Source organism: Bombyx mori, chromosome 19, assembly GCF_030269925.1.
Source record: "Bombyx mori chromosome 19, ASM3026992v2".
Taxonomy (NCBI): Eukaryota; Metazoa; Arthropoda; class Insecta; order Lepidoptera; family Bombycidae; genus Bombyx; species Bombyx mori.
In genome coordinates this window covers 13,410,829-13,432,189 of record NC_085125.1, presented here as the reverse complement: position 1 = coordinate 13,432,189, position 21,361 = coordinate 13,410,829, and the positions used below count along the sequence as shown (strand labels likewise).

The 21,361-nt window shown below is 38.1% G+C and overlaps 4 protein-coding genes across 4 annotated transcripts; 2 read left to right on the top strand and 2 right to left on the bottom strand.

The window, feature by feature from the left end:
• Nucleotides 1-334: 334 nt before the first annotated feature.
• On the bottom strand, nucleotides 335-6,148 carry LOC101745951 (uncharacterized). Its single transcript, XM_004924190.5, has 2 exons — nucleotides 5,806-6,148; nucleotides 335-3,245 (listed from the first exon to the last, which is right to left on the bottom strand). The coding sequence occupies exons 1-2, from the start codon at nucleotides 5,938-5,940 to the stop codon at nucleotides 1,773-1,775; spliced, it is 1,608 nt and encodes a 535-aa protein (XP_004924247.1). The 5' UTR covers nucleotides 5,941-6,148; the 3' UTR covers nucleotides 335-1,772.
• A 1,309-nt stretch (nucleotides 6,149-7,457) lies between these two features.
• Nucleotides 7,458-10,091, top strand: LOC100188939 (dolichyl-diphosphooligosaccharide--protein glycosyltransferase subunit 4). The gene is given in 3 exon segments (NM_001134721.1): nucleotides 7,458-7,529; nucleotides 8,319-8,429; nucleotides 10,008-10,091. A coding segment is annotated over 1 exon segment (105 nt). The 5' UTR covers nucleotides 7,458-7,529; nucleotide 8,319; the 3' UTR covers nucleotides 8,425-8,429; nucleotides 10,008-10,091.
• Nucleotides 10,092-11,630: 1,539 nt separating this feature from the next.
• On the bottom strand, nucleotides 11,631-13,099 carry LOC101737242 (lipase 3). Its single transcript, XM_062674114.1, has 2 exons — nucleotides 12,976-13,099; nucleotides 11,631-12,581 (listed from the first exon to the last, which is right to left on the bottom strand). The coding sequence occupies exon 2, from the start codon at nucleotides 12,526-12,528 to the stop codon at nucleotides 11,668-11,670; it is 861 nt and encodes a 286-aa protein (XP_062530098.1). The 5' UTR covers nucleotides 12,529-12,581; nucleotides 12,976-13,099; the 3' UTR covers nucleotides 11,631-11,667.
• A 5,967-nt stretch (nucleotides 13,100-19,066) lies between these two features.
• Nucleotides 19,067-20,746, top strand: LOC693022 (egg-specific protein). Its single transcript, NM_001126246.1, is given in 1 exon segment — nucleotides 19,067-20,746. A coding segment is annotated over 1 exon segment (1,680 nt).
• The last annotated feature ends 615 nt before the right edge of the window (nucleotides 20,747-21,361 follow it).

Here is a 21,361-nt window from a genome sequence, read left to right as displayed (position 1 = left end):
GTCCTTCCCGGAGTGGCACCCATGTAGATTAAATGGGAGAAACTTGTGGTAACTTGGGAAAACTTGTTAAAGAGCCTCAGTCCATGAATGAAAACAGCATAGATAATAATAATTTATAATATATAATTTATAAAAGGGAAGCAATTCAAGCAGTTCGTACCCCACACGACGGAAGACCAATGCTGTAAATAACAGTGGTCTTTCGTTAGACGTTAGTACCCGCCTTACCATGTTTTTCTCCCAACATCGATGTCGTATTTATTACCTACCATTCCTACACTAAGATCTATAGATGTGTGAAAAGGCTCATGATATACTTTGAAAAAAAAAACAATTAAAAATTATAGGCATTTAATAAAATTAGTAGTGTACTAGCTAATTTAATTACATAGATTAACAAGGAAGCTAATATTATTTATAAATATAACAAATTCATACACAAAAATACATCAATTATTAACATTATTGTCAAAATAAACACGAAAACAGAACAATTTAGATAGATGCAAAATTTGTATATGATTAACTAATTATGAGTGTGATAATTTTCATTAAACAGATCTCCAATAACTTGACCAATTTGTCAAATAGACAATTACGTATTTTTTTTTAATTTACTACACACTTTAAGTGTTCAATGATAATATTTAACATTTGTTAAATAAAAAGAGGAGTTGAAAATATGTTATGTTTATTATTTTTAAATTACTTACAAAGAATCCGTTCCTAAGGACCCTATACTATTAGGTATTGATGCCGGAATATTTATTACAAATTTACTTTATTTAATTTACATTACAAACACAACGAAAGAGACAAAAAATAATTTAAATATTGGAAATTTTTAAGTCCGTAATTTTACGAACGGTATTAAATTTGGCACAACTATTATTTATATGTGTATAAGTATATTAAAATTAACAAAATGTCTTTCAATTATTATTTTACAGTTTTAAAAATATTCTACCTAGGATTATGAAAAGTCAACAACATTTCATTAATTTTTTATAAAATATGGCAATTGAGATTGCAGCTCAGCTGATAATAAGTGGCAGGCATCGCTTAGAGACGCTACAGTGTAACGTCTGTTAATAGGTCCTAACAAACTTAAAATGAATTCGAATGGTTCTGAAAATCAGTTCTTTTAGGGACAAAACTTATTCGTATTGAGTGACGCGCCTATACCGGTAGATACTGATGTATTGTGGGGACGCATTGGTATTGCCATCCTATTTCCGGTCGCCTAAAAGACTGCACAGCCGCTAGACGACTTTCTCATAGTGCAATGGACGACGATCAACGCTTAATACCATCAGATCCCTTACCCAGCTCAATGGCATAAAAGGAGACATAAAAATTACTAAAATGATGCTACAAGCGTTTATAAATGAATTCGCAGTCAGCAGAAATAACTTCAATGTTAATCCTACTATTAATTTGGCAAAAAAATGTTTACTTTTTTTTTGGTATTTTCATAAGTAATGTCTACTTTACTTTTTGTTTTGCTCCTAACATCCTACCCGCAATCTTCAGTCTATGCCTGACCGTGACGCTTGCAACACGCCGAAATATCGACAACTCGTGAAATGTGAAAACCGTAGTATGAACCTGTTAAATAACAATTGTGTAATATAAATAATTGTAAATAATAATAAGTGTGTGTAAGTTTAGCTAAAGTTCTTCAAACTTCCTATATTGTATTATGAAGTTTGATGTACTTTTGCTTAAAATAAATTAGAGCTCCAAAACTTTATAAGTACACCTGGAACTTTCTAAGTTTTATTAAAGCTAGTTCTCTTTTTTAATTGATCAATTTCTAAAGCCAGTTTTCTGTTTGTCTCAACTAAAACGTCTTGGTTGTAGGTTAGATTCTGAATCTGCTCATTCATATTGGACAGTTGTTTCTCTAAATATAATTTTTGTTTTGTCAGAGCCATCATGATGTGCAGGAAATAATTTCTATTGTCATCTGCGACGTCGGTCAGTGTAAGTTTAATAAAATCTTTTAATTCATCTAAGGATTTATTCTCCATTACGTCAACGCAAGGAGTAGAACTAGAATGTTTGATTGGTAGATTTGTATTTGATATCCGAGCTTCTTCGGCAAGTCCGTTGGAAGGTAAAGGGGATGGAAACACTAAGTTATCCATCGTTCTGCTAGTTAAAGGAGTAGATATCTTACTAATGTTCTTTTCAGCGTCCAACTGGCGATACCTTGCTTCGTGCCTATCACTTTTCCTTTCATGGTCCAAAGACTTACTGCCTTCATCATCAAAATCATTGTTCGATTTATCCAGTCCCATCATGACAAGAAATGAATCTGCTTTGGCATCACCTTGATTAGATATTTCGAGATTATTTTTTGGGGGTGTGTCGCTTATGAAAAACATATCCGAAGTTCTTGTACGGACCGGGGAGTGTACTTTAGTTGGCGAAAGACATTCAGTATCTTCTCGCAGGCTGATTTCAGCTGAGAAGGCCATCTTTCGCAAAGGTTGGAAAGTAACCTTTCTAACTTCATCTTCGTGACCTCTAAGTATTTTGAATGGAATAGTTAAATCTCTCAAATCGTATATGAGGACTACGCCATTTTTCGTACCGAAACCGACTTGGTTTTCTGTGTTCACGGCCAGGGAAGTCAATGTGTAAGCAGCCTTAATAGTCGAAACTATGTTCTGTAATCGAATATCATAAACGTGCATGATTTTATCGTAGCCACAGGAAAACATAACGTCTCGATTGATCAGCGAGTACGCAATATCACTGACCGGAGCCCCGTGTACATTTTCAAAGAACACCTTATCTTTATTCGTGGTTACGTCTCGGAGCACGATGTGGCCTTCATCGGTTGCTAGCCCCAACAGCGAGCGAGCATCTTGATGAAACTTCATCGCCGAAATACTTTTCGAACAAGGCAGTTTGACCGTTAGAACCGGAATGTTTGATACAAGACCGTAAATGACCGTGTCGCCATTTTGCATGGTCGCTGCTAAACTAGTATTCTTGGCATTGTAGCTAACGAAGTTTACAGCAGACTGGTGTGAAGGTGTTGGAAACGTTTTTATGACACTTCGGTTCTTCGTGTCCCATATCATTACATTACCGTTCTTGGTGCCTACGGCTATGTTACGATGGCCATCTCGGTGGAAACTCGCACACCAACTGTCTTTTAATGATAAATGCTGTAAACTCCGGACGTCGTGATCCGCTGCAGATAATATTTCAACTAAGCCTTTTGAATTCACCTGGAACGTTAATAAAATCCTTTATGAATATGCAACCATTAAAAATTACAATCGATTTTTTTAGTACACTAATTGTTTCTGTGTGCAGTTTAACATAATTAAAAACAATTGAAAAAGTGGCTATTACCACGATGGGAGTTCCTCAATATTTAGGGGAGGCAAAGGGGGAAAACATGGCCTATTGAGAATTCGCAAGGTGACAAACCTTGAAGATATTTCCGAAACGTTTTGTCGTCGTGGCCTAAAATATAAGACGTCCGGTGCATTCGTATGTAGCGATGCACCGGTGTTCGAATCCCGCAGGCGAGTACCAATTTTTCTGATGAAATACGTACTCAACAAACGTTCGCGATTGACTTACACGGTGAAGGAATAACATCGTGTAATAAAATTCAAACCCGCAAAATTATAATTTGCGTAATCACTGGTGGTAGGACCTCTTGTGAGTCCGCACGGGTAGGTACCACCACCCTGCCTATTTCTGCAGTGAAGCAGTAATGCGTTTCGGCTTAAAGGGTGGAGCAGCCGTTGTAACTATACTTGAGACCTTAGAACTTATATCTCAAGGTGGGTGGCGCATTTACGTTGTAGATGTCTATGGGCTCCAGTAACCACTTAATACCAGGTGGGCTGTGAGCTCGTCCAACCATAACAACAATAATAAAAAAAAAGTTAAAGGTACTCAAGAAAAAATATTACCCCGTCGAAAGTCCATCGAAAATTCCCGGGAATTCCATACCGACATGCATATTATACTTCGTAAATATCTCTAACGCGTTTGATTTTGTCAAATTACCAAAACTTTGGGAAACTCTCTTAGCTATGGGTAGCTGCAAGGACTTGGTCCCTCTGCTGAAGGGACTCTGTGAGGAAGAGCTTCCGTGAGAACAGATGACATATTACCGTGTCACTTCCACCCTTTTTTTTTTCGGGCCGGGGGCCGAACCTCCTACGAGGTCCCCGCGCCTAGGGGGCGCGCGGGATATGTGGGACTCAACGATCTGCAACGTGTTGGAAGCAAACCGCGGGCCCAAGGAATTTTAGGGCCCACCCACTAAACGACTCCCCTGCACTTTTACACCCACGTTCGATCTCCGTTCGGGGTCAAAACCCAGTCAGAGTAGGGGGTTTCCCGACCGACCGACGGGTCGTTGAGGCGATAGTCGACGACCAGTCACTTCCACCGTCCAGTGCTCCTGTTCAATATATGTACGGAGCTTATAATGAGACTTAACCTCGAAAACTGGTCGGATGGAATAAATGTCAAGAGGTCAGAAGTTTTCGATACGCAGACATCCCTTTAGTCACGTCAAGCCAGGTGGAAGAGCTGCTCAACAAAATGGAACGCACCATTCTTGATTTCAGACTTAAAATTAAATGCAGCAAGACAACAATCATGATTGGCGACGGTTCTAATAATAACTCGCCCGAGGTCACAAGAATTGCAAACTGTGGCATACAATGATATATTTACAAACTTGGGCGCACTAATTTTGTACAACAGAGGGTGCATTGAAGAATTAAAGCAGAGTATGGCTATTTTGAGGTCAGCCATGGACAGGATGAAGAAAATAAGGGGGAATCGAAACGTCACCAAAGTCACTAAAATTACAGTTGTAAGATCACTCATCTTCTCTTTGTACAGGAACTCAGCATTAAGTAGTGTCTCTTTTCCATTTTTCAGGATCACATTCTCACATATGCTACACATAGGGGTGACGACTCAGCAGAACACCACCACAACACCAAACAGCAAATTACCGTTACAGTGGACAGATCAAAAGGTCAAAGTCCCATCAAAAGTGGACCAGAAAGGCTGTGGTTCAAGAGGAATGGTGACATATCGTGAAGAGCACCACCATCCGAACTGATGACCACATCCACGCTGCTAAGGGTGCAAAAGACTAAGAGGAAAGAGAAAAAGAAGCAGTATAAAATGTCTTTGTAGAGCTTGTCCCAAAGGCTCAAGAGGCTCCAAAATGCTTGACTTCATCCAGTAGGACATTGACAAATTTTCACTGATAGAGAAGTATCAATCTCATGAGTGCTTATTTTGATTGATAGATATATCAATATTTAAAAAAAAAGCTAACTTTCATTTTACAAAAGCAGCAATTTCATAAGTAAAAGCTTAATATTAGTATTTATGGATATGTAAAATTAAGCTTAATTGTGGTTGCCCTTTGTTATTTGATCGCTACGACAGGCCAATCAGATGGTAATGAATATAGGTGATAGCTCCGCTAACATTTTCTATGCTTTTCAAAACGACAAGATTAAATCAATATATAATATAAAAATGAATTGCTGTTCCTTAGTCTGGCTAAAACTCGAGAACGGCTGGAACGATTTGGCTAATTTTGGTCTTGAATTATTTGTGAAAGTCCAGAGAAGGTTAAAAAGGAACTTAAATGCTCGGGATTAAATAAAAATAACAATTTTGTTTTGCGTTTGATGTGTCCCCCATCCGTCGGATTCCTTATGTTTTTTAAGGTCTTACATTTATCGATGAACGGTCAGCCGGTTCTAAATAATTGTTTATGTTTGAATTATATTTTACCTGCAATATGTATTTGCTGTCGTCGCTCCATGAAATATCACGTAGCAGACCCTCGTAACATCCGTAGGACTTTTTCAGTTCCCACGTTAAACAATCATAAAGTAACAAACGAGAACTTGCTGAGGTGAAATACATTTTTTTAGTTATTCATCAACATTTAGAACTACGTAAATTGACATATGCGGAACCAGTGAACTAATCAATTAAAAACTTGCGAGTCTCAAATACAATTATTTTGAATAAAACGTTTATGAAAAACAAAACAAATCGAAAACTGTGTCTTGCTATACGCGGAATTTTGACATTAGCACTTTGACAGCTTTAAGACACTTTGACACTTGGCAATCTTGGCATTATCAGCTAATACGTTTGATTTTAATAAAGTGTGATTTGTGAACTGATACCAATGGTGACATAAAGTAGCACCTTATCGAAATTTGTGAAACTGAATTGTTTCATTTGTTTCGTCAAAAGTTAATGAAAGAGTATATATATACATAATCAAAAATCAAACCATGCAGATCTCATTTCAAACCTGAACAATATATGCCAAATTGTTAATGCCAGAAAACACACTGTACCACATAGGATATAATATACTAGCTTCACGGAACATGCAGGTGATCTCACGGGGGTTTGGCCTGGTCCTGGTTAATTTGCTAACATTAGCCCTAAGGAGGAAGAGTGCTTCATTGAATCTATCTCCGGATCGGAAACGCGTCCCACTGAGAAGATCCGGCGAACTTAGTGGGTTTACCATACAATGCTACGTATAACGAAAACCTTATCCAGCTATTTTAATGATAAGTCGTTTGTTTTATTTTTGCTTAATCAGTGTTTTTTCAGGTTTGGCCTTTATTAATGGTGCTTATTACATATTTTTTGTGTTTTTAGGAAAGTACACAATTTGTGAAGGTGAATTTTTTCATGACTTCTCAAGACATGACTTCTCAAGTGCCTTCAAAAATTCCATTATACTATTATACATTACATTCCCACCATTAAATTTAAGGATTATTAATGCTTTTTATCTCATTTTACTCGGTGTTATCAGATTTTACTTAATTTAATTATTTTTCATTCAATCCTATCCTTTAATCAATTTTATCAATCAATTACTCTGTTCCATTGTATTTTCTCCTAAAGACATGACTTTAGACTTTTGGTAAAAAATTCTTTGACCTTATATCTAAGTTTCTTAAGCTAGTTTAATAGACCAATAAAAAAAAAGATGACTGACGTGTCGCATAATGTTGATTCTATTAAGTTTTAAGCATGGAGTTAATATAGTGACTCTATGGTTTTAAGTTAGAGATCGCAATTAATTCCGAAAAGTATCGATTCGAATCGATTCACAATACATTCGATGCAAAGAAAATTGATTACTTTTCGAGTTGCTGGGGCTTTACTTTTTTTATATTTGAAAAACTTTACATAGAAACGAATCAGTAACTCACGTTACACATAAATCGATTAATCAAAATGCAAATGGTGCAATATTAACCAATGTAAAAGGACGAATTATCAATTAAGACGAAAATATGTGTACAAGCAATTAAGTACAAATTCTTTATCGATTCTTCCTTTAATCGATCTCATATTTCATCCCAACCAGATGTTCCTCGTTCCTCCCTACCGGTGTCAACTCGGATCCAGAAAAATCTCAACACGAAACTAATACATAATTTTAATAATTTAATTCAGTTTAAAACATCCAATCTAAAGTGAGTACCTAAATTAAATAATCTTACAACTAAGTATTGCCTCAAGCATTAACTAGATAAGATTTGTAAAAGAAAATAATGAATGAACCGGTAAATTTAACGTCAAATAATAAACTTACAGTTCAACGTTTACATTTTAATATTCGCATACGTTTATAGATACTTTTAAAGATTTAAGATCTTTAAATTTCTCTATTTTGTAATTAAAAAAAATGGAGAATGTTTGTTTTGAATGTTCTGTTGACATCAATAACTACAATGCTGTACAACAGCCTAAAGCTGTAAATAACCTACTCTGAATTTTTAATCAATATCATATCTCAAATAAGCGTTTTGCTATTGCTCGCAAGGTCTGGGGCGGCTATAAACCCACTGTCTCTGGGACCAACACAGATCTATTGGAATTTATTTTTCAGGTTTTAGAAATGTTTGTCCGAACCCGAATCTGGCATCAACTACTTACCTTGGACAAATTTTCTTCACCTTCTCAGTAAACTTTTACCGTCTAAGGTGCAGCAGTTACGTAGTAATGACACAGAGGGTTATTCTCTGTCACCACGGAGTCATCAGCCAGAAGAATTGTCATCTGCATATGGCAATTTATAACCATATTACTGAAACTCTATACTTATTAACAATCATATTGGGTTTTTGGTCATTGAAACTTTTCATTGTGATTTTTGAGAGAAGGTTTTGTGTTTATAAATTATTTGTTCCATGTGAATACGACAGAAAAAGAGAACGAAAATAATTTTCAAATCCTTAATTAGACTTTTTCTCTGATTTCAGAATGATCACCGACATCCAGCTCGCAGTTTTCTCCAACATTTTGGGAGTCTCCATATTCTTATTAGTTATCCTGTATCACTACATAAATGCGAATAGTTCCAAATGATATAGGTAAAGATATTTAAAGAAATTAGTTTTAATTAGCCCTAAACATGATTCTGACAATTTATTGAGTTCTGAAAAATTATAAAATCGAAAGCTGGAGTAACACACTCTTCACTGCTTTTAATAATATACTTTACAATTAAATAAATGATCATTAAAATGTATATAATACAATTTGCATCTGTGAAAAAATCAGCCATAAAATCATATCGATGCTTGAAAGGCAAACGTGACTAAGCGACAATGCGTGAACTTTACAGTAGACTAATTTAAAGTTGAAATACCTGAAAAAAAATCAATTTTAACAAATCTAGCTGTAGGATTGAAATTATTTTAATAGGCCTAGCAAGATATTTTTTTTGCGCATCGCATATGGTTATTGCCTATCATTTATGTACAAAGCAGTTATTGTCACTTAATCACGTTTGCCTTTCAAGCGTCAATATTTGTAAACAAATTTTACAGAGTGGCAACCTCTTACACTATTCTCCTAAACTATTTTTGTAAACTTTAGAATTGTGTTGGTATGATGGTCTTTATTGAGACTAATATTGAACAGAAAATTGGGAAGAGACCTAAGTGTGTGACCTAAGCAGAGTTTTTGGTTTCTCTTAATTTCTTTATATTATTATGTATATTTTACAGTACAACTTCAAAATCAGTTTACTCTATTATTTTTTATTGCTTAGATTGAGGGATGAGCTCACGGCCAACCTGATGTTAAGTGATTACAGGAGCCCATAGACATCTACAGCGTAAATGTTGCCACCTACCTTGAGATATGAGTTCTAATGTTTCAGTTTGTATAGTACAACGGCTGCCCCACCCTTCAAACCGAAACGCATTACTGCTTCACTACAGAAATAGGCAGGGCGGTGGTACCTACCGGATCCGACTCACGAGATATCGTACAACCAGTAATTACGCAAATTATAATTTTTCGAGTTTGATTTTTATTACACGATATTATTCCTTCACCGTAGAAGTCAAAAGTGAACATTTGTCAAGTACGCATTTCATTAGAAAAATTGGTACCCGCCTGCGGGATTCGAACACCGTTGCATCGCTAGATACGAATTTACCGGACGTCTTATCCTTTAGGCCACGACAACTTCAAAATAATTAAGCGTGCATCCGCGTTCACGGTATTAAGTCCCATACTCGATGCCCGATAATGACTGTACAAAGTTTCTACTCAGTCACTAATATAATAATATGTTCCGGAACAAAAATTCAGTCTCAAAATGTGTATCATATATTGGGCAGATATTGGCTTGCACTGAATTACTGTAATAAAACATTATACAGTTCAAACTGTTCAAAGAATTGATATAGTTAATATTAATTTAAGTAAATTAATTCAATTGAAATAATTTTAAGAAATAAAAAAAAAAGTTCAATAATACTACTGGAGGTCTAATTGGTATTATTATCTGTAAATATGGCATAGCCCGATTTCGCGAGTCGAATACATAATTAAAATTATTTTTACAGCCTGTTTCATTCAAGTCTGTATTTACTTTTCATATTATAATTATGTCTAGGTTTATTAATAGACTTATTTATACGTATCTTTTGTTACAGGTCAATCGCGGCCATTGTAAAAGCATTGGTGTCTCTAATAAAAAAATGTGCTTTATATTAAGATGTAAATAAAAGTTTTACTCGAATTATTTTTGTTTCAATTATGATGTACATTGTACAAATACTTTTTTACCGTTACAAAAATATTCTTTAGGGCGAAGAGGAAATATTGTTTTGCATAGTACCGTCGAATTAGAGCTAACAGCCTGGCCACGGGACATTCGCCGATGCGAATATTCGCGCGGTGCGAACGGCGAAGCGTCTAGCGACTAAAACAAGCGCATAGAAATGTACCTAACAAGCCACGCGCACCGGCGACCGGCGAAGCGACCGGCGAAATGTACCGAGCGAATCGCGCGATGCGGCGGGCGAGCAAAACAAATGCATGAATACGGACGGCGCGAGCCACGGAGTCGAGCGGTAGTCGCGGCGAATAGTGCAGTGATTAAATGAGTTTAGTTGTTTTCGCCGCGAAAAATTGACGCCGAAATTGTTATATTTTTTATTTATTTTTTATTTTATATTTTTAAAGTCGTCGTGGCCTAACGGACGTCCGGTGCAATCGTGTTGAGCGATGCACCGGTGTTCGAATATCAGGCGGGTACCAATTTTTGTAATGAAATACGTACTCAACAACACTCAACGTTCACGATTGATTTCCACGGTGAAGGAATAACATCGTGTGATAAAAATGAAATCTTCAAAATAATAATTTGCGTAATTACTGGTGGTAGGACCTCTTGTGAGTCTACACGGGTGGGTACTACCACCCTGCCTATTTCTGCCGTGAAGTAGTAATGCGTTTCGGTTTGAAGGGTGAGGCAGCCATTATAACTATACTTGAGACCTTAGAACTTATATCTCAAGGTGGGTGGCGCATTTACGTTGTGGATGTCTATGGGCTCCAGTAACCACTTAACACAAGGTGGGCTGTGAGCTCGTCCACCCATCTAAGCAATAAAAAAATAAAATAGCTGAAATACTAGCTAGACCAGCTATTTGGAAGTCTAGCCACCCAAAGTATTTCTCGTACTTCTTGTGGAATTCTCCATTTATAGGTATACTCCGATTCTTATTCAAATCATGTACTTCACAATCTTTTCCAAATAATAGGTCCTGAACCAAAAAACTATTAATTTGTAAGCAATATCGAGATAATTTCGATATAGACATTTCGCTGTCGGACTTCCTTACTAGTCGCGGCGGCGAACGTGAGTACCCGTGGCCTGCAAACGGTGCTGCGCGAATGGTCGCCTCGCCCACCGCTTCGCTGTTCGCACCGCCGATCCCCGTGGCCAGGCCGTAATTCCGTCCATTTTTTTCTTTTTTTCCCTTCCTATGCTGATAGCCTTCAGAGGCTATTTCAGCTTCACCCTAACGTGTGTAGGTGAGCTCACGGGGTTCAAACCGGAGTGTTGTTAACACTGACCCTAGCAAGAGTAGTGCTTCGCTGAATCTACCACCGGATCGGAAACGCGACCCACTGAGAAGATCCGGCGAGAAACTCAGTGGGCTGGACCGTCCATACTACCTGGAACCAGTTCGGTTAGTCACAATGCTTGAAAATATGTCACGTAAAAATATTTATGTACATAAACCAAATAAAATGTTTAAAATGAATTATTTCCTTTCGTCAAAGTGGCGTTTAATCAATAGTAATTTAATGTGATAATAAGATAGTTTTCAGCTTCTCGTAAATCAACGTCTTTACGTCTTTTCCCCAAATGAAATCTACATGAGTAAAAGGTTCAAATGGAACTTTATACATTTCTTTTGCGTTGCCTAAACTGGAATACAGCTTCTCGACATCGTCAGGGTGAGCGAGCCAGTCTTCGTCGCTGTAGAAGAGATACACAGGTGTCACAACTTTGTACAAGCGATAGTGTGGGGGTTCTTTGTTACCGTACAGCTTTAAGTTAAAATATCCGTAATCAAACATTTTGAAGTCACCAGACATTGTTCCTTGGCCGAAGTGCACGATCTGCTTAACCGACGCTCCGGCTGGCATGTGCCCGTATAGTACAGGAAGATTGGTCACGTTCAATTGCTCATAACCAAAACCGGTAAATAGGAAGATCACATTACTGCACAAGATTTCCGCCAACGGCAGAGTACCACACAGAAGAAACTTTAAACTCCGAATGAGGTTGTTGTCCGGTAGAAACTCACGTATCCCGAAAATTTTGGTTATGTAATAAATCAACGGAGTTCCCGGCGTGAATAGTCTGACGATTGGTGACCTTACTTTCGTCATAAAAGCTACAGGAGATAACGCGATCATTGCAGAAATTTTCTCGTTATATTCCGGCCTCTCAGATGTCATAACAAAAAATGTAGTGGTACCTTGAGAATACCCAATATATTTTAACGATGAGGTATTTTTAGATGCGAGGACGTAATCGATCATCGCTGGTAAATCATAGTAACCTATTTCATGCCATGAGAAGTCCCAGAATATGGCGTCCGACGGATTTAAGATTAAATGTTGTTTTGAGTGTTTGTTGCCACGAGCATTCCCCATCCACACATCATAGCCTTCTCTGGTAAGGAGAAAGGCCAGTCCGCCTTCGGGGCCTGCAACAACAAAATCATCCGAACTTCCAAGCAAACCGTGCATCAAAAACACCGCTGGTCCTTTATTAGGTATTCGAAATAAGGTTAAACAATATTGATCCTCAGTCGTTACAAAGTGTTTTTCCACTTTATGATTGTATTTCTCAATAATTTTCTCAATCGAAAGCGTAATGTCTTCATTCCCTAAACCGGCGTGGTAATCTGCAACGATGTCGTCAAAATGTTTTAGTATAGTTTTGTTGATAAGAGTCGGCAAATGACCACCAAGGGCGTGGATTACCGTGCCCGATAATGACGTAATCGCACCCCTGCCGCTGCTTATAATATCTTCGGCCACACGAAATGGCCCAGAAAAAATCGGTAGTTGATAAAACATATCTATAAGAGCACTCACGGTAGTGGAGGTACTTGACAGTGTATAGCGGATTAATTGTCCGCCCACTTGATTTGTGGAGATAATAACGATCACAATCAAAGTAAAGTTTCTCATGACGAGTGCGTGCTGATGGTGTTATTAGCGAACTGTGGATTGTCCACATCTCCGTCAGTAGGTGGCCTTGAATCCATTAGATATGTTTTTTGGAAATGTTCATTTCCGCGAATGAATTGCAAAAATTGAAACAATTGAAATTAAATAGTTTGAAGTTTCTGTGTCTAAGTAGGGTTAATTGAGCCGAAAGCGAGCCGAGAGAATATTCTGGTACCGCAGGCACCTTGTTGAATGTGTTACTCACACAGCTGCTTTATCTGTATACCTCTTGGTAATCCATCTCTAATGGTTTATTCGTTAATAATAGAGGAAAACAGGATTAAAAGCTTAAGTCCATAAAAATCTAGTAGGAAGCGATTTAGCTGTGTCTGTAGCATAGCTGAAATCCACAAGCGACGCGGTCATCGTATGGAGTGTATGCTCGTCTGTCTATAACAGCAATAAGAAAAGAACACCGCTTCTTCTTTAGGCCACGATGATGACAAAATCAGTCTTTTTGTTTTTTCATCTTTATATGGAAGTACTTATTGAACTCCATAGACATCACACCGTGATTCTCATGCGATAGCTATGTACCTACCTACTATATACCTAAATAGTGAAGTGATCTTCGCACATAACAATTACTAGCTTTTGCCCGCGACTTCGTCCTCGTGGAAAATAGTTCACAAATAATGCTTTATTTTAGAACAAATTTGGTTAGCATAAAAAATGTTATAGTGAAACAACCTTAACATATAGACATATTATTATGCTGACGCGGACTTTTTTTTAGATCTTTTAATGGGGAACAATTCTGTCGTACATTATTTTAGCGAAACTTTAACCGTTTCTGCAGCGTATACGCAGCGAAAGCTCTCAAAAGGGAAAAAGCCGGTTTTGAAACATTCTTTATTGGTGCTCCGCTTGCATTGGTCTTAGCGTGATGTTATATAGCCTATAGCCTTCCTCGATAAATGGGCTATCTAACACTGAAACAATTTTTTAAATCGGACCAGTAGTTCCTGAGATTAGCGCGTTCAAACAAACAAACTCTTCAGCTTTATAATATTATAGTATAGATTAAATTGTAAAGCAGGCTGTGTACAGTGACGTCCTAGTATTTATTAGACTAAATGCTTTCACCGTAGATAATATTCTTGATTGTCATCGCTAAAAAAGTACGAAATTTGCGCGTCATTTCTTATAGCTTAAAGCCTTTTAAAGCTCCGGCTATAAAATATACTGTAAACTAATATAAAAGGATCTGAATACTCAAATCGTAGTGAACATGCCGCTTGTTTGGCCAAGAAGCGAGTTTTACGCAGATCAAAATCATTCTAGATTTTTTTACAGCAATTACCTAACTGTAATTGCGCGACACGTTTCAAATAATAAAGTTACGAAACATAAAAACATCATGTTGGCGTTTTATGATTGTGCATTTCCACAAATAACTGTACAAAGTTCACTTTCTAGGAAACGTGAGATATAAGAGAATCTCAAATTGCACGCGAATGAACTGATTTGTTATATTTATTATGTTAGAACAGTTTAAGTAAACTAAATATTTTTTAATGGTTTTCAGTCCTAAAGGCTTAATGGGAATGCTGAGGTCGACGTTCATAGGACTTCATAGTTTTTTTTTTATTGCTTAGATGTGTGGTTTGTTATTTGTATTCTCGGGATATTATGCTCCGAACACATAAAAGTCAAACACACCAATTCAACAATATAATAATATAATATGTGTACAATGTTCTATTATAAAGTGTAAAAAGAGTAAACAAGTCGCTAGGCACTACAAGGCACAAATTAAAACTAAAATTTTAATACGTTTTACAATCAACTTAAATCGATGCGCGCGAATCTGGTAGCATGACGTCACGGGACACCTGCGCGTTCGGGAACTCCGATCGCATCCGATGACGCCCGAGTGCGACCGAGTGTTGCACGCTACAGATGGGAGGACGAGCTCACAGCCCACCTGGTGTTAAGTGGTTACTAGAGCCCATAGACATCTACAACGTAAATGCGCCACCCACCTCGAGATATAAGTTCTAAGGTCTCAGTATAGTTGCAAGGGTTACCCCACCCTTCAAACGGAAACGCTGCTTCACGGCGGAAATAGGCGGAATAGAATAGAAATCAAAATTATCTCTTAAGGGTGGGTTATAGGCCGTCTATATTTATTATTATTTTTTGTAGTATTTCAAGAAACCACTGGGCGCCAGGGTTGGTTCTTAGTTATTTATTAAATTAGCCCGCAAATAAAAACTAAGCTGTCACTTGTCTTTTTGAAATGTCTCAGCGAATGTAAAAAAAAAATCAGATGAAATTAAAACTCTCTCTCTCTTCGATCGGTTCCTCACTGCTGAGGATCGTGACTCCGTCCAATTTCGTCAACTAACTGTCTCCATCGATCCCGTCCTGCAGCCCGGTGGAGTGCGTCGCTGATAGGTATCCCCAGTTCCTCCGCTATTTGGTCCGACCATCGTTTGGGACCTCTACCCCTAGGCCTTTTTCCCTCTTTTTTACCGGTCACCACAAGGCGTTCCAAATTAAATATGTATAAAGAATATTTAAAGCATATTAACGCAAAATATTGTGTTTAAAGTAGCTACCATAATATTGTTTATTTCTTTAGCATGCAATCCAGTTTTATGCCGGTTTGAGAGATGAGACGACAACCATCTATCTATATATATAAAAATGAATTGATGTTCGTTAGTCTCGCTAAAACTTGAGAACGGCTGGACCGATTTGGCTAATTTTGGTCTTGAATTACTCGTGGAAGTCCAGAGAAGGTTTAAAAGGTAGATAAATATGAAAAAATTCAGAATTAAATAAAAATAACAATTTTGTATTCCCTTTGATGTGTCCGTCGGACGGATTCCTTTTGTTTGTTTTAAGTTTATTTTATACAAAAGTTTAGGTCTTTTATTTATCGATTGAGGCACTACAAAGTATGCCGGGTCAGCTAGTTATACAATACAATTGAGACTTCGACTGCAAGGTCTCTCAAGTACTGTCTCATTACATTATCGTTATATACCTTATAAACTAGTAAACGACAAGAAGCCGACCCTATGTGAAACTATGTATATATCGTAAAAAGAATTGATGCCTAACCCTATCCGCTACAAAATAATTTACAAAACTTGTATGTATTTAATCACGCAGTAACGCACTGCGCAAATAAAAAATGCTGAATTAACTTTTAGTATCTACTTTCGCGATTCAATTTGTCCTATTTTATACTCTTTCAAAACTAAATAAACACGTTTTTCGAACATTGTGACGCTTTCATACTGGAAGCTGTGAGACGTGTTGCTATAAAACATTATTGTCTTTCGGTGGATCTCCGTTAGTTGGAGTCAGCTCTAGTTTATGCTCTTTTAACGTAGCTTTTTCTTTTAATTGCCGTATAGGCAGACGAGCGTACGGCCATCGCTCAAGGACGTCAGCAATGCCAGGAGCAGATCCAAGCCGCTGCCTACGCTTGTCTTATAAGCCCACTGAATTTCTGACAGCCCACTGAGTTTCTCGCCGGATCTTCTCAGCAGGTCGCGATTCCGATCCAGTGGTAGATTCAGCGAAGCACTGCTTTTGCTAGGGCTAGTTTTAGCAAATTCTCTTAGGTTGAGGCCGTGAGCTCACCTATATCCGCGAATGGATAGGGGGGAAAATTGTCTTAATGCTAGTGTTTCGCTTTTCCGCCAGAAGTCGCTGGCCGCTCCCTACTTGAGTTTTCAAAAATAATCCAGGTTTGATCCATGCGTTAGGACACATAAGTATTCCGTTCGGAAATTTATCCATCCAAAAAATCTTACCATCAACCCACATTGAGTTTACTATTGCTTCTTTTGAGTCATTTGTAATTTTTTTCTTGGGCGAACAAAGCCGATAGACCTAGAGATCTTAAACATGAAGTCTCTTTTGTATACGATTGTCTCACACTTGAAAGAGAACGCAAGTTTGCTTGGCAGTAGAAATACGTAGGGCGGTAGTACACACCTGTGCGGGAATCTAATACTTATTCTTCTTCTTTCCTATTACCCTCTGCTGGAGCTCGAATCAAAATCTTCCATTTGCATCGGTCTTGGGCAGTCTGTTCTAGTTTCTCCCTCGTCGTGCCCAATACGCCCAGTTCCTGCTCAGCACAGCGACGCCAAGTTGTTCTGGGACGGCCTCTCTTCCTTTTGCCAGACACTTTCCAGGTCAGTGCTGTCTTGGATAGACGAGTATCAGGCTTTATTAATGTGTGATCAATCCATTGCCCCCAAACAGACACTAATAGAGAGGGAGATCCTTACGCGGGCATATAATACGACCAGAAAAAATTTTTCCTCGGGGCGTAGATTAAAAACACAATTATTGTTTAATTATTAGATTTTATCCATCGATATATATTTTATCATTTAAGCGTAGAAATATATAGTCGGCGTATAGCATATAGCATAGCCACGTTAGTGAAGTATATCCTTATTAATAAACTATAGGCATATTTTGTTATCAATAACAATTACCAAGCTAAACGATTTTTAAGTTAAGTTTCATCACGCTATTTTTTCGATCCGGAGTAGCCATTACATACAAAACTAAATGATTTTTTTCAAAAATTCCTTTAAGTGATATGAAGCTGTGTTTTTGTGACTAAATAATATTCATAGAAATATAATATTATTATATAAATAATCACTACATTTTTAACTAAAAATTCATGTTCGTTCATATATTTTCCTTACACATTAATAATTTATATTTATAAACATGGCAAAATAAATTATGCAATGTTCGCAAAGTCATATACATAATTTAAATACTTTTACGCTTTAAAATGTAATGTATTATTTTCATTTTACTATTTCCGACGTTACAAATAGGCCAACCATTGATTGATTTGGAACTCTGCGCTTATGCTTAACGATTACGTTTCCCTGTGCTTCTGTTGCTGCCACCAATAGCGTTTAAGAATATCCATGGAGTTAAAAAGTATAGTAACTCTATGAGAATATCTAATACATATAAAGGTACTATCATAATCTATGATGAATAAAGGGTAATGATGAATAAAAGGTCTTTGTTTTTGTTATTAGCGTTCTATATTTTTGAACAGGACCAGTCTACCGAATCGGAATGCGATACACCGCTAATCGCTTAGAGGTACTCTTCCACAGCAATTGTTGCGCTATGTACCTGTTCTTTTATCGTTTGTGGTACCCATAACACAAATGAAAACCCTAGTTTGGAGTCGTGGATATCTTTTAAGTTATAAATGTTGAAGATAGTAAAAAATAATTGACCCATTAAGTAAATGGTATCATTGCCATCGTGATGTGTGTGGTGCCTGCCGTAAATAATTAAAAAGGGCAATCATGAGCTCATCAGGTCTTCTACTCATACAGAATATTAAAAAACTCTAAAAAACTTCCTCTTTCGCATGATGCTGCTACACCCTGATATTTTTAAAAGTCTTGGAAATAGGACTTTTATTATAACCTGCTTCGGTCACTAATCGAAATTCGACCGTCAGTAATCATTGACACATTGACAGTAATCATTGCTTAGACCCATTTTTCATAGTACATTTTTTTCCTATTTTGTTATTATTATTTCGAATAAAAATGACTTTAACCAAAATTGTTTTTTTGGCAGCCCCAAAGTTCGTCAATTGGTTAACAAACAGAGGGGAGAGTATTGCTTTTTCCATTTAAAAATGGACGTTAGTTTTATATACTCCTAAAAACAAAGAAATGAACGAACGCAAGAATTTTATTGCCACGAAATAATATCCCTGCCTAGTCTGATTTATTTACGAGGTCGTGAAGATATTTACTCCACACTAAAATAGTCAACGCAGTGTAAACGATTTTCGCTTAGAAAACACATAATGCTGACATACGAATCTGTTTCCGACCAGAATAGGTACCGCACGAACAGTGCTGAGTTAGCGATTACATTTCTATAAAAGCGCACGCTTCTTCCCTTTACCACACAATCAACTGTTGGCAACATGAAGACTATATACGCATTGCTGTGTCTGACGCTGGTGCAGAGCATCTCCTGCAGCATCTTCATGACGAAACAACACAGTCAGGATGACATCATTCAACACCCTCTGGACTATGTCGAACAGCAGATCCATCAGCAGAAACAAAAACTACACAAGCAAACCTTGAACAAGAGGAGCCACCAGCACTCTGATTCGGATTCGGATTCGGCGTCTCGTGCGGCGGCGTCACATTCAGCCTCCCAATCGTCGAGTTCACAAAGCTCCAGTTCACAAGAGGATGAAACTAAGCAGGTGCACGATAAGATGAACGTGAAACACCACTCGCCGGTGTATTCTGTCATTATGAAACTCAAGAAAGAAGTTGATATCAATCACGGCGATTCCGTCGTTTGGAAGAATATAGAAATGGCCTCCGGCCCTAACTCGCCGGTTCAGACAGAGCAAGATATTGAGGATATTTTCGGTGACTCCCTAAAGACGTGGGATCATTTCACTGACGATGCAAAGAAAAATACCTTCCACGACGCTATCAGTGAAACTCAAAGGGAAAACAATGAGGACTTCCACCTAAACGCTACTGAGCTGCTCAAGAAACATCAATACCCCGTAGAAGAACACACGGTCGCCACCGACGACGGCTACCATTTGACTGTCCTGCGCATTCCACCCACGCACCAAACCAGGGACGATAAGAAGAAGCCGGTCGCGCTTCTAATGCACGGCTTACTCGGAAGCGCTGACGACTGGTTACTGATGGGTCCCAGTAAGTCACTCGCTTACATGCTCTGTGACGCCGGCTACGACGTATGGCTGGGTAATGTTCGTGGAAACAAATATTCCCGCTCTCACGTCAGCAAGCACCCAGCACTCAATGACTTCTGGAAGTTTAGCAATGACGAGATCGCTCTTCACGACTTACCCGCTATAATTGACCACGTTTTGGATATTAGCGGCCAAGAGAGACTTCATTACATAGGCCATTCTCAAGGCGCGACCACCTTCTTCGCCCTGATGTCCGAACAGCCTTCGTACAACGAAAAGATCGTTTCGATGCACGCGTTGTCTCCTATTGTTTACATGAATTATGTACGCTCGCCCCTCTTCCGTATGATCGCGCCCACGAGCAAGTTCTACCAGTATATACACGACCAAGTCGGTCACGGAGCCTTCGAACCTGGCAAACACCTGATCGAAACCTTCGGCGGCGCCGCGTGCAGGGAAAAACTCGGTTGCAGACACGTCTGTAACAACTTGAACTACGTCATATCGGGTATCAACGTTTACAACCAGGATGCGGATATAGTTCCCGTTGTGATGGCCCACCTGCCAGCCGGCACATCCGCCCGGGTCATGAAACAATACGGTCAGAATGTGGCGTCGCACGATTTTAGAAAATACAACTACGGAGCAGAAACCAACATGAAAGTGTACGGCACTTCGGAACCACCTAGTTACGACTTGAGCAAAGTCAGCGCGCCTGTCAATCTTTACCACAGCCACGATGCCTGGTTGGCCCATCCCAAGGACGTGGAGAAACTCCAAGAAAACCTGCCTAATGTGAAGCAGTCTTTCGAAGTTCCAGAGCAACAACACTTCACGGACCTGGACTTCCAATTCTCGAAGAAAGCCCCCGATACCGTATACCAGAAACTGATGGAAAACATGCAGAATAACTCATAAATAATTACGTGTAAATAACGTTTGGTACTAAATAGGATAAAATACATTCAATAAATTTAAATTTAATTCGTTTTTTTAATATTTGTGTTGCATTTAATAAATCCGTCCGTTGAACATGTGTTTTTAACTCTCATTTATTGAACCCAAGTATTTGATTAGTCAAAAAAATAGTTATTCTTTTTTTTATTGCTTTAGTTAATCACACAATTTATGTACTTTAAGGATTGTGGTCGTGACAACGCCTTTTGCAATTTCAGTCTATAGATGCATATATACTGCACTATTATGAATAAACTAGAAACTTCATTATAATCGCCTTATCATAACCGTCACTGACTAAATACTCCCCGAATCTTGAACACGCAGAAGCCAGTCACCGTCGACACCTTAGACACATCTTCTATCAGATCCAATAACCATTGCATCAGACACCTTCAGCTCTAACGCTAGGAGCAGGCTTAGAGACCCCGATAACCGGTGACACTTAACCGCCACAACCTAACCTTCAGCCCGCTATGATAGATGTCTATGAGCTCTAGTAAACACTTAACACCAGGTGGGCTGTGAGCTTGTCCACCCATCTAAGCAATAAAAAAAATATGCTTCTGACAGGCG

What these genes read in the sequence shown, in the direction of transcription:
- LOC101737242 (XM_062674114.1), bottom strand. Translation starts at nt 12,528, where the DNA reads ATGGGGAATGCTCGTGGCAACAAACACTCAAAACAACATTTAATCTTA.
- LOC101745951 (XM_004924190.5), bottom strand. Translation starts at nt 5,940, where the DNA reads ATGTATTTCACCTCAGCAAGTTCTCGTTTGTTACTTTATGATTGTTTA. An exon ending in ACAGCAAATACATATTGCAG is followed by an intron (nt 3,246 to 5,805) that starts GTAAAATATAAT and finishes TTAACGTTCCAG; the next exon opens with GTGAATTCAAAAGGCTTAGT.